Genomic DNA, 11,756 nt, shown 5'->3' with positions numbered 1-11,756 from the left:
TGCCACGATGACGAAATGTCACGTGAGAGGTTCGTCGGAGCGGCAGACGGGCCGAAGTCGACCGTTTTGGGACTAGCGCTGCCATTGCGGAGAATGAACAGGAGGACATGATTGATGATTATGCAGCGTTGCTACTGGATTGCTTGCGTGATGGGGCCCGGAGCCTCCTGAATTTAATCGCATTTATTGTTATTGACATTACCATGCCGGCATAATACGTCTACGCCTGCCTTGAGGCATGAGGATATTTGTTGTACTTATTTGATACTGATCGCAGGAACCGACTCGCTCGACTCGCCCGACTATGGTCGCCCCCAGGAATACTGCGTTCGCGGAGGAGAGCGCAGAGGTGGAGGTGCTATACGCCAACCTCGATAAGCTCAATGTCCTCACGAAGAAGATTCAGGGCTCGATGGTCCGGTTAGAGTCCGGAGGAAATGTGGTGAAGCATGCCATTGGGCCGATCTACAGCAACACCCAGTCGCTCCAAATTACCAACACCAATATCGACAAGGTCAATGAAGCTATTGAACGTCTTCGCCAGCCGCTCGATGCGAAAGGCCGGGAAGAGGGCGTCATCCGTGACGGGTGAGTATTTGACAGCTGGTACCTAGCTGGGTTGAACTATTTGCTGACTCCTAATAAAGCCCGGAGAGCGCTGGGTTGTCGCAGTACCTTACGGCGATGAGGCGCGTGGAAAAGGCGCTTGTGGACCTTAGCTCGACGAACTTGAAATCTAATCAGAAAGCCATCTCAGAATTTACTGGTTTATTGAACACGGGAAGTGGGAAGCTTCAAGAGATGTTCCGCGGCATGCTGAGCGATCATGTTACTCCTGTCGAACCCCTACACTATCTGACGAAAGGTATGTGCGTCTATTGGAAGTACAATGTATGAAGAGATAGTAGCTTACATGTTCCTCTCTGGTTCGCAGAACTTCCGTTCCCATCGATTCCTGAAGACACCCTCGCCGAACTCGCCCCTGTATGCGCAGCCATCAGCTCAGCAGCCAGCCATGGATCACGGGAAAACGAAGATGACAACCCCGCATTGCAGATATATGCCGAAATTCGTGGACCGTACATCAATTCGAGCCTACAAAACCTTGCCATAGCATCGCTCAATACTGTCAAGCGGAGGGCTACCGATGGTCCATACAAGCAGGGCACCAACGGTATCGGAATCTATTCCAATGCGCTGGAAGGCTTCATATATGCGGAGCATGAAAACATATCGCAACTTTTCACAGGAGATCAACGGGGATTGGCTCTGCAGGCAACGTGCCGCTCGGCGATGGCCGAGTATTCGAAGACTTTGCGTGAACTCAATCAGTACATCAAAGCCAATCTTATGACGGACTGCTTCCTCGCTTTTGAGATTATTGAAATCGTTACGGCCATGTCATACCGTGTGGAATCAAAGACTGGAGAGCTCAAGAGCTTGTTCATCGAAGCTCTCAGGCCCGTCCGCGAAACCGCGAAATCATCCTTGTCAGAGCTGCTCGAGGAGACAAAGCGCAAGGCGTCGAATCTACCTGTCCTTCCACCCGATGGCGGAACTGTACCGCTAGTCAACGAAGTCATGAGCTCGCTGTCCACGCTGACTGCCTATTCTGGGCCGCTGGCTTCCATTCTGACGTCCCTTGGGGATGGAAACTGGCGCTTCGCATCGAACACATCTGGAACTGCGCCATTAGATGTCAGTCCTGACAGCTCGACGCTTTTATCGCATTTCATCTTGGACATGATTGAGGCTCTCCTGTTTTCACTCGAGACACGGGGCCGTAACTTCCATCGCACAAAGGCTGCTCAAGGTGTTTTCCTCTCCAACGTCTTCTGTATCGTCGATCGCTTCATCCGACAGAGCCCCGAGTTAGCGCGCTACCTTGGTTCACCAGACAGCATTGCTCGAGTCGATAGTTTCCGGAAGCGTGCTACGTCCACCTATCTGGATGCCTGGAAGGAAACGTCGCATTTCCTTCTCGATGTGCAGTATACTTCTCGGGGAGCGGGCAGCTCAACCAGACCGACATCGAGCGGCGCTGTGGACTCCGCTGCTATTCTCAAGTCACTCCATTCCAAGGACAAAGACGCTATCAAGGACAAGTTCAAGTCATTCAATGCCAGCTTCGACGAGCTGGTGTCGCGGCATAAGTCGCTCTATATGGAACGAGAAGTGCGCTCGGTGTTGGCTCGCGAGATACAGGCTGTTCTGGAGCCGTTGTATGCGCGTTTCTGGGACCGGTACCATGAGGTCGACAAGGGCAGAGGCAAGTACGTCAAGTACGACAAGACGTCTCTGTCTGCGCAATTGGCAGCTTTGGCTTAGATGCACTATTCCGGTATTATTCTTATTCACTAGCCTATTTGATAGTCTTAATCCATAATCATTTGCAACCCTATTCCGGCAATAATGCCAAGAACCACATCACCTGACTGATCTGCTGGTCCCGCCTGATAACGTGACTGATAAGCGGCCTCCCCGCCAATCCCTCCAAAAAATTCGTCGAGGACGCGCACAACTCACTCTTCTACACCACCTCTTTCCCTTCAATTCGTCTTGCAATTCCCCCTCAGACCCCTTCCTGTCAGGATGGCTACCAGCAATGATTTCTACCAGACTCCTCTGAACTCGAGATATTCGAGTAAGTCTCTTCAATTTCATGTGAACTCCGTTTCCGTACTAATAAGGCGGGGTGATAGGTTCAGAGATGAAGTATCTCTTTTCGCCTAGAAACCGTTTCTCGACCTGGAGAAGCCTGTGGTTATGGCTTGCACAGTCTCAGAAAGGTACTGCTTTTTCTTGCTGGTTTTGCCCTTCGTCCGCGCCCCAGGCTAATCAATCGCAGAACTCGGTCTCCCGATCACCGACCAGGCAATTGAGCAGATGAAGGCTCACCTCACCATCCAGGACGACGAGTTCGCTGTTGCCGCTGAGGAGGAGAAGCGTCGGAGACACGATGTCATGGCCCACGTCCACGCCTACGGTCAAGTCGCCCCCGCCGCGGCCGGTATCATCCACTGGGGTGCTACTTCGTGCTACTGCACCGACAACGCCGATCTTATCTTCCTCCGTGACGGTCTCGACATCCTCATCCCCAAGCTCGCCGTTGTGGTTGACAAGTTGGCCGCATTTGCCAATGAATACAAGGACTTGCCCTGTCTGGGTTTCACCCACGGACAGCCCGCGCAGCTCGTGACGGTTGGCAAGCGTGCAACCCTGTGGATCCAGGATTTGCTAATGGATCTGCGCAACTTAGAGCGGGCGCGTGATGACTTGCGCTTCCGTGGTGTCAAGGGTACCACTGGTACTCAGGCCTCCTTCCTCCAGATCTTCAACGGTGACCACGACAAGGTTGAACAATTGGACGAGCTTGTTACTGAGAAGGCTGGTTTTAACTCCGCCTTCATCATCTCCAGCCAGACGTACTCGCGAAAGATCGATGTTGACGTTTCCAACGCCCTTGGCTCTTTCGGTTCGACATGCGAGCGTGTCGGTATTGACATCCGTCACCTTGCTATGCTTAAGGAGCTTGAGGAGCCTTTTGAGAAGGACCAGATTGGAAGCAGTGCTATGGTAAGTAGAAATTACGATTTGGTTTACCAAACCAAGCATTGGTGCAAATGCTGACCTGCGCAGGCCTACAAGCGTAACCCTATGCGGTCCGAGCGTCTGTGCTCGCTCGGAAGACACCTTCAGAACCTTCCCAAGGACGCTCTTGACACCTACTCGGCCCAGTGGTTTGAGCGTTCTCTGGATGACAGTGCCATTCGCCGTATCAGCATTCCCGAGCTGTACCTGTCCGCCGATGCCTGTCTCATCCTTCTGAACAACATCACTTCCGGTTTCGTTGTCTACCCTGAGGTCATCAAACGTCGGGTGAACGATGAGCTTCCTTTCATGGCCACGTAAGTTATCGCCGCTTTTACCTGAAATTTGAATCACGCCTAACTGTATTCTAGTGAGAACGTCATCATGGCCTGCGTGAAGAAGGGACTGTCCCGCCAGGACGCCCACGAGGAGATCCGTACGTTACACTATAAATGGAACATAAAGATCATGCGCTGACAATCACAGGTGTCCTCTCTCACCAAGCCGCCGACAATGTCAAGAAGCACGGCAAGAACAACGACCTCTTGGAGCGCATCCGTCGCACCGAGTTCTTCGCCCCCATCCTGGGCGAATTGGACGCCCTCCTCGACCCCAGCACCTTCACTGGCCGTTCTCCTCAGCAGGTCGAGAAGTTCGTCTCGACCGAGGTGAAGAACGCACTCAAGCCTTACGAGGCTGCCTTGGCCAAGGCGGAGACTTCCGCCCTGCACGTCTAATTTGGATATAAAGGGGCAAGGTGATCGCACATAGTTGCAGAGAGCAGCACATCCATTTGATCCATCTACCAGGAAAGGACTCGGTCTGAGGGACAAGTGCAAGTTTATACAAATGTTTTACGATGTATGAGGACGAAAAAGGGAAGGGGTCTTTTGGTTTAATTTCTTGGATTTGTAGATACAATAGATGGTTTGAATTTAAACATGATCTATATTTCTATGCTATTCTGCATAGCAATCGTTCAACTACCTCTTAACGAACAACGTTGTTGACTGGCATATAGTGCTCATCTATGCATCCTCATCATACGGTGGGAGATACTGCTCATCCTCGAACAACTCGACCAGGTAATACCGGCGATGGGCCGTACACAGCATAATCCAGCCCGTGACGAAATTCTTCACAGCCCGCAACAAATCTTCATTTCCGTCAAGAATCGAATAGACCGATTTGAGCAACTGCAGAGGTCAGCACACAATAATCACCTTTCTATCAAAAGCAGGAGAAAATATCACAAACCTTTGGCGTATAACCAGTCAAATGCTGCAACACATCCAACTGCTGCATCCTATGCGTATCCGCAAAATTCCCCACAAAGTTCCCCTTCTCCCCATGCAAAATAAACTCCTTATAATACGACAGAATATCATTCGTGAAGTCCGTAAACAGCACCAACTCCTGAATAACCGGGAAATACCGCATCAGATACTCGTCCTCTGGGAAAACGGACTGTGGAAACAGGAGATGCAGGAGGATCTCAGCGCCCCCGACTTTAGTTCGCAGGAACATGGGCATGAGCCGCGACTCGGAGTGGAACGTAAAGTTGGACTGCTCCATTTTATGCTCGATGATACGGCCGTTGACGTAGTCAAAGAGAGTCTTGATGATAGCCGCATAGCAGTATGGGCCATAGTAATTCGCGAGATTGCGCAGGTGGCCGTCGAAGGCGTCGAGGAGGGGATGGTTATGGGGTTTGTTTAGGGTGAAACTTGTCCCAAGTCAGCTATCCATATCCATTGTCTGAGAAAAAAAAGGGGGAATCTACTTCTGTCCAAACGACTGCAACTCCACCATAAATTCCTCGGCGATATCATCCACCAAAAACATATACAAAAACTGCGCCGCGCAGAGCACCTTGATCTCAAATGGATGCGCCGTATACGCCTGATGCGTCAAAGTCACAGACAGCTTCAGCGTCTTGCGCACAGCAGTCATGCTCTTGTTATCTAGACTCTGGCCCTGGAAGTACTTCCAGACTGCCTGCTCCAGCTCATGGTCCTTCAGGAAGGGCGTGGTGCGGTCGAACTGGATGCCCTCGAGGAAGGTCCTGATGAGGAACTTGACTTGGTCCGTTTGGGCCATCTGAGGGGAAGTTGGGAGGCCATGATAGGCGAAGGTGGTTTCGGCGACGGCAGCGGCCATGGTGGAATCAATTGAGTGGTATTAGGCAATAAGAGAATCTTTGGGAGACTTGTTGCTTTATTGCTTCAATATGGCGGTAGATGGCTAACAACCGAGGTTAATATAGGCTGTCGTTGCGGGCGCTGGGCGTCATGATGTTTGCTTTTTGATGTTTGTGATAACCACATACATAGCATTTGCATGCATTTGCCCAAATAGGAAAAAGCCTGATGCATCCAAAAGTACGTCTTTTCAGCTCAGGAACTCGCAAGAACACATGCGGGATTACATATTTTAAATTGACCTATGTGATCTAACTCGCCAGTTTTTCTGCTCATACCCACCGTTAAACTATGTTCATCCTTTAACTATCCCATCACAGCTGAAGTCAGCCCGCCACTCACGATGGAATACAACCAACTACACCGATAAGAACTCTAATCTATCTAGCAGTTAGCAACGCACTCGATCTCGGTAATGATAGTGGCTCTGGTGATTTCCTACTCCACAATTCTTCTCGTTCGCGACATCTACTAAACCCACGCTAATAGCTAGTCGACGGTTACAAGCTATAAATGCCGCAGTGGAACGAACAACCATGAACTATCACAATCACCAAAGAATCGTCGGCAATGGCCAGCTGCGCAAGATTCGAAGCCGTATTCCAGTCCCTGGTTGGGGAATTACGAGAAGAACTAGCCCAGAGAGGTTTGCCGAACGACCACAACGACCGGTTCCAGCAAGTATGTTTCTCAGCTTCGTATTTTACCCACGGATACTTACCATACTAGTGCTTGATTTCAAATACGCAAGGTGGCAAGCTCAACCGCGGACTCACGGTAGTCGATACCGGCCTGAGTCTCCTGCAGCGGTCTCTGAGCGATGACGAATTCCACCACCTAAGCATCCTAGGCTGGGCAACCGAGATTTTCCAAGCGTCCTATCTCGTCTGGGACGATATCATGGACAGCTCCGAGTACCGACGCGGAAAGCCCTGCTGGTATCGGCAGGAAGGAATTGGCTTGACTGCCGTAAATGACGCCGCCATGCTCCATTCCTCCATCTTCCGCATCCTCCGGAAACATTTCAAAACCCACCCGGCGTACTGCGACTTGCTAGAGCTTCTGCAGGAGGCGTCGTTCCGGACGGAGCTGGGTCAGCTGTGTGATACGCATGTGCGTGACATGGCTGACATGACGAGTGAGATGTATTCGTCCATTGCGATCAACAAGACTGCGTTTTACAGTTTCTTTTTGCCGGTGGCGCTAGCATTGCATTATCTCCAGCGTGCTAGCGAGGTGAATCTGAAACAAGCGGAAAGGATTCTTCTTCCGATGGGCGAGTACTTTCAGATTCAGGATGACTATCTTGATGTATTTGGAAATCCCGAGGTTACTGGAAAGGTGGGCATGGACATCCAGGATAACAAGTGCTCTTGGATTATTGTCCAGGCGCTACAACGCTGTAACGACGAGCAACGAGAAGTGTTATTCCCGTCATATGGTCAAAAGGGCGACATGCACGAAGCGAGAGTCAAGCAGGTCTTTGGCCAGATCGACATGGAAGAAGTATACCGGCAGTTCGAGGATGCGAAGATCAACGAGCTCCAAGCCGAGATTGGCCGCATTGAAGAAGGAGCAGGATTGAGGAAGGAGGTCTTTACGCTGCTTCTTTCAAAGATTATGCACAGGAACAAGTGAGCGTCATGGGTTCTCGCCAATTAGAATCATTCTTTGGCGCTCAGCTGTGATATCGGATTTAGTATATTGTCCGTGCTTGGAATTATGAATTTAAACTGAATCCTCGATCCTTTGCCGCTGTACTCCGTAGAGCAGTCTCCATAGTTCAACTCTTGTCTCAATTTTCATTCCTCACTCATAGCGTAAGGGCTGATCCTTCGCCCTAATGTTAGATCCGATTGGGCTTTAGCATATTCATTAGTTCAGATCCGCAGTTCTGCAGAACATCGAGTGAGAAATGTGACCATTACGAGATATTCGGTAGAACCAGCACTTTGTGATGAGATGAAGGAGACTATGAGTTTTTTCTTAGGTAAAAGAGGCAATGGAAGACATATACAAATAGCAAAGTATTCATCTGCTTCTGGCAATCCTTACGCATCCCACTTCGAAGAACAATCACAACCATGACTGAAGGAAATCAACAGAATAACTCTGGATTCGCCGAGGTGCCCTCAGCTTATCAGCTGTAAAATAACTCCGATACACTTCCTGGACTGGACTGACCTTGCCAGGAAACACCCGTCAACCCCCCATCTCCAAAGCCTCGATGAATACCACCAACTCTACCAGAAGTCCATCGCCTCTCCGGACACCTTCTGGTCAGACATGGCCACTTCGCTTCTGCATTGGGAGACCCCCTTCTACCATGTCCAACACGGAGCCCTCGAAAAAGGCGACCACGCCTGGTTCCTAGGCGGCAAGCTAAACGCATGCTACAACTGCGTCGACCGTCACGCATTGACAGACCCAGGCAAGGTAGCTATCATCTACGAACGCGATACACCCGACGAGTACCCCCGACATGTTACCTACGGGGAGCTCCTACGAGATATCTGCCAGTTAGCCTGGGTGCTGAAAGACATGGGCGTGCAAAAGGGCGATATAGTCACTGTGTACATGCCCAATATCCCCGAGGCGATAGTCGCAATGCTAGCCTGTGCTCGGATCGGAGCGATTCACTCGGCCGTGTTCGCGGGATTCTCTGCGCCAGCGTTGCGTGGGCGGATTGAGGATGCTCGCTCCAAGGTCGTCTTGACGGTCGACGAGAGCGTGAGAGGGGGAAAGGTCATTCCCATGAAGCGCATCGTTGATGAGGCACTGTCTACGTACGACAAGGGCCATCTGGTGCAGTGTTTTGTGCTCAGGAAGACTGGTAGCCCTATCCCTTGGTCCCCGGGAGGCGGTGATCGCTGGTGGCATGGAGAAAGCGCCCAATGGCCTACTTACATTGCGCCAGAGCCGATGGATTCTGAGGATCCGTTGTATCTGCTGTACACCTCTGGCTCGACGGGGAAGCCGAAAGGCCTCCTGCATTCGACGGCTGGATACCTGCTCGGCTGTGCGGTTACCGGGAAATACGTGCTAGACTTGCATCCGTCAGACACCATGTTCTGTGCGGGAGATGTGGGTTGGATCACCGGGAACAGTTATCTTGTTTATGCTCCGTTGGTCTGCGGTGTGACGACGGTGATATTCGAGGGAACGCCCTCATTCCCTGACTATGATCGCTACTGGGATATTCTAGATCGAAACAGGGCAACTCACTTCTATACGGCGCCTACCGCTCTACGAATGATGAAGAAGGCACGTCCAAATGGTGTCAGCAAGAGCATGGATAATTTGAGAGTTATTGCTTGTATTGGGGAACCATTGGCCCCGAATGTATGGGAGTGGTGCTATGAAGTGGTCGGTAGAAAGCAGGTGCATGTCCTGGATGTAAGTTCATTGACCGAAACAATCTCAAAACATACTAACTGCTCTATAGACGTACTTCCAGACAGAAACAGGATGTCATGCCTTTTCACCTCTCGCCGGAGTCTCACCCATCAAACCCGGCACAGTGGCTTTGCCTTTCTTTGGCATCAATCCAGCTCTGATTGATCCCATTACTGGGGAGGAGATTGGAGACAACGACTCAAAGGGCGTCCTGGCGTTCAAACGGCCTTGGCCAAGCATGGCGCGTACTGTCTGGGGTGATCACAGTCGGTATTTAAAGACTTATTTCGAGGTTTACCGCGGATACTATGTAAGAGCTCCTCATTCCGGTGAGGGATTATGGTGCTGACTAGAAGCAGACTACCGGTGATGCCGCCTATCGAGACCAAGATGGCTACTACCAGGTTCTGGGACGAGTAGATGATGTGGTCAATGTGTCTGGCCATAGACTGTCGACTGCTGAGATTGAGTCTGCTTTGTTAGGTCATGGTACGTTCCTGCTGCTTACCTTTGACAGATCTAGTACTAATGAGTATCATGTCCCAGGCTCGTTTTCTGAGGTTGCAGTTGTTGGGATTCCCGACGACATGACAGGACAGGCTCTGAACGTGTTTGCTTGTCTCAAGGACGGCGTCCGAGATGACAAGGAGCAACTGAAAGCGTCTTCCAAGCAACAAATTGGAAATACGATCGGACGATTCGCAGTTCCAAAGCGTGTCTTCATCATGAGTGATCTTCCAAAGACTCGATCTGGGAAGATCATGAGACGGATATTAAGAAAGGTCTTGGAGGGCGAGAGGCGGGACTTTGGGGATACATCTACTGTGAGTCTGCCGCTGTAGAGTAATGTCAACATAAAACCATACTGACAGAGACAGCTTATTCGTCCGGGTGTCGTAGAGGATATTATCAATGAAGTCGAAAGCCAAGCAGAGGCAAAGGAAACCGGTCCCGACACCCAGAAGCCGCCGCATCCTTTCAAGTCCTACAATTTGACGCCTCTCGACCATATTCTTCCACCGTGCCACATGTTCATGTTCCTTACGTTCGACAAATACACTGAAGAGGGTATTGAAGCCTTGAAGAGAGGCGTCTCACATCTAAACGCGCATCTCCCCTTCCTAACCGGCGTGGTCGTTCCATCCAGCCAGTCGGGTGGCAAAGAGAACGTATGCGAAGTACAACCAGCAAGCGCCTCCTTTTTGCAGACCTACCCGATGCTTCAAGTGGAATCCCATCCTGAACTGGACTACACCGCACCGGACGACTTCATCGACCAGAAATATCTTCCGCTGCCGTTTTTTATGTCCCCTGCGGAGCCGCAGCCTTTGATCCGCTTCAAGGCCAATGTGACAAACACCAAGGTTATCCTCTCTGTGGCCTATTTCCATAAAGCGCTGGATAGTACTGCCGTCTCTGTTGCGGTCAGGGCACTTGCAGAACTCTGCAAAGATCCCAATACGTCTCCCGAATTGCTGCCAACAAGTGTATCGGCTGAAGAGTCGTCTCGACAGCATTTGCTAGACTTTGCAGCGCAATCTCCTGTGCCCTTCAATTGGACACTGACACCGCCCACATTTGATCCGCCGCCAGAGGATCCGGGCAAGATTCCTGTCAGTCAGCATTTCAAACTGAGCGCTGAGAAGATCTCCTTTCTCAAAAACGCCTGCAACGCATCCCTTAGCAGCTCGGAAGTTGATCTACCCCCGCTTACATCGAACGACATTATCACGGCCCTTATAGGACTCTGCGGGAACAGAGCCCGATTGAGCACCGTACCCGACTATATCCCACCATCTCCTAAGGTCATTATCGCTGCCAATGTCCGCAAACAATCCCTCCTCTCTGCGACATATTCCGGAAATGCCCTTTCCGCGGTTGAAGCTTCCTATGACGCATCCATTTTTCCAGAAGGCACTACTCTCTCTGACGGACTCTCCGCGAGCTTAGACTCAGCCGACTTCACTCGTCTGGCAAATATAGCTTGCAACCTCCGCAAAGAAATCACCGCCTTAACAGAGGCCTACATCAGCGGTATCCTGCGCACCATCGCAGACACCCGCGACATGACCACTTTCTTCCCCGCCTACGGCCGCAGCATTATTGTGTCCAGTCTGCGGTGGATGGACTTCTATCTTGACTTTGGGGCGTTGGGGAGGGTACAAGAGTATGATATCCCTGAGACCAAGGTGAAGGGGGTTTGTTGGGTTTTGCCGGCGAAGGATTTGGGGGATATTAAGAGGACAGCGAAGCAGGCTTTTGAGCTGAGGTTTGTGTTGGAGAGGGCAGCGATGAAGCAGTTAAAGGGGGATAAGCTTTTTCAGTGGGTGTCGGAGGAGTAGGACTCTTTGGCGGAGTGGGATATGGGCCCAAGAGAACCAGGTTTATTCATCAGACAGTAAATAAAGGCCTACTTTGATGCTTGGTCAGATCAGCCCTAATATGGTCAGAATTCAACAAAGAAACTCATATGACAGTGAATGCTTGTGTTTAATCTCCAACAGAAGAATACTTTCTGCTTTTTCTCTTCTTTCCTCCTTGCCATACTTCCTTCATATTACTTTATGC

At 50.8% G+C, this 11,756-nt stretch overlaps 6 protein-coding genes across 6 annotated transcripts; 5 read left to right on the top strand and 1 right to left on the bottom strand.

Moving 5' to 3' along the window:
- Positions 1–304: 304 nt before the first annotated feature.
- ASPGLDRAFT_130162 (EXO70 family protein) lies at positions 305–2,328 on the top strand (the record flags this gene model as incomplete). Its single annotated transcript, XM_022540942.1, has 3 exons — positions 305–588; positions 648–865; positions 935–2,328. The coding sequence occupies 3 exons, from the start codon at positions 305–307 to the stop codon at positions 2,326–2,328; spliced, it is 1,896 nt and encodes a 631-aa protein (XP_022399030.1).
- A 275-nt stretch (positions 2,329–2,603) lies between these two features.
- ade13 (adenylosuccinase ADE13) lies at positions 2,604–4,572 on the top strand. The gene is made up of 6 exons (XM_022547031.1): positions 2,604–2,644; positions 2,703–2,789; positions 2,849–3,576; positions 3,640–3,908; positions 3,963–4,027; positions 4,078–4,572. Exons 2-6 carry the CDS (start codon positions 2,711–2,713, stop codon positions 4,326–4,328), a joined length of 1,392 nt encoding a protein of 463 aa, XP_022399029.1. The 5' UTR covers positions 2,604–2,644; positions 2,703–2,710; the 3' UTR covers positions 4,329–4,572.
- A 47-nt stretch (positions 4,573–4,619) lies between these two features.
- ASPGLDRAFT_27185 (uncharacterized protein) lies at positions 4,620–5,751 on the bottom strand (the record flags this gene model as incomplete). Its single annotated transcript, XM_022543640.1, has 3 exons — positions 4,620–4,787; positions 4,849–5,317; positions 5,375–5,751. The coding sequence occupies 3 exons, from the start codon at positions 5,749–5,751 to the stop codon at positions 4,620–4,622; spliced, it is 1,014 nt and encodes a 337-aa protein (XP_022399028.1).
- A 529-nt stretch (positions 5,752–6,280) lies between these two features.
- On the top strand, positions 6,281–7,581 carry ASPGLDRAFT_152907 (FPP/GGPP synthase family protein). Its single transcript, XM_022542315.1, has 2 exons — positions 6,281–6,473; positions 6,522–7,581. Exons 1-2 carry the CDS (start codon positions 6,363–6,365, stop codon positions 7,428–7,430), a joined length of 1,020 nt encoding a protein of 339 aa, XP_022399027.1. The 5' UTR covers positions 6,281–6,362; the 3' UTR covers positions 7,431–7,581.
- Positions 7,582–7,876: 295 nt separating this feature from the next.
- Positions 7,877–10,030, top strand: ASPGLDRAFT_67803 (uncharacterized protein; the record flags this gene model as incomplete). Its single annotated transcript, XM_022549192.1, has 5 exons — positions 7,877–7,938; positions 7,985–9,188; positions 9,238–9,498; positions 9,548–9,677; positions 9,735–10,030. The coding sequence occupies 5 exons, from the start codon at positions 7,877–7,879 to the stop codon at positions 10,028–10,030; spliced, it is 1,953 nt and encodes a 650-aa protein (XP_022399026.1).
- Positions 9,734–11,695, top strand: ASPGLDRAFT_526464 (uncharacterized protein). The gene has a single exon (XM_022547805.1). It carries the CDS (start codon positions 10,217–10,219, stop codon positions 11,528–11,530), a length of 1,314 nt encoding a protein of 437 aa, XP_022399025.1. The 5' UTR covers positions 9,734–10,216; the 3' UTR covers positions 11,531–11,695.
- Positions 11,696–11,756: the final 61 nt, after the last annotated feature.

The sequence above is a fragment of the Aspergillus glaucus genome, assembly GCF_001890805.1.
Source record: "Aspergillus glaucus CBS 516.65 unplaced genomic scaffold ASPGLscaffold_15, whole genome shotgun sequence".
NCBI lineage: Eukaryota > Fungi > Ascomycota > Eurotiomycetes > Eurotiales > Aspergillaceae > Aspergillus > Aspergillus glaucus.
This window is presented reverse-complemented; position numbering and strand designations above follow the sequence as displayed.

Coding starts and splice junctions, on each gene's coding strand:
- ASPGLDRAFT_526464 (XM_022547805.1), top strand. CDS start 10,217: ATGTTCATGTTCCTTACGTTCGACAAATACACTGAAGAGGGTATTGAA.
- ade13 (XM_022547031.1), top strand. CDS start 2,711: ATGAAGTATCTCTTTTCGCCTAGAAACCGTTTCTCGACCTGGAGAAGC. Junction 2,790..2,848: donor GCTTGCACAGTCTCAGAAAG/GTACTGCTTTTT, acceptor AATCAATCGCAG/AACTCGGTCTCCCGATCACC. Junction 3,909..3,962: donor GAGCTTCCTTTCATGGCCAC/GTAAGTTATCGC, acceptor ACTGTATTCTAG/TGAGAACGTCATCATGGCCT.
- ASPGLDRAFT_152907 (XM_022542315.1), top strand. CDS start 6,363: ATGGCCAGCTGCGCAAGATTCGAAGCCGTATTCCAGTCCCTGGTTGGG. Junction 6,474..6,521: donor ACAACGACCGGTTCCAGCAA/GTATGTTTCTCA, acceptor TTACCATACTAG/TGCTTGATTTCAAATACGCA.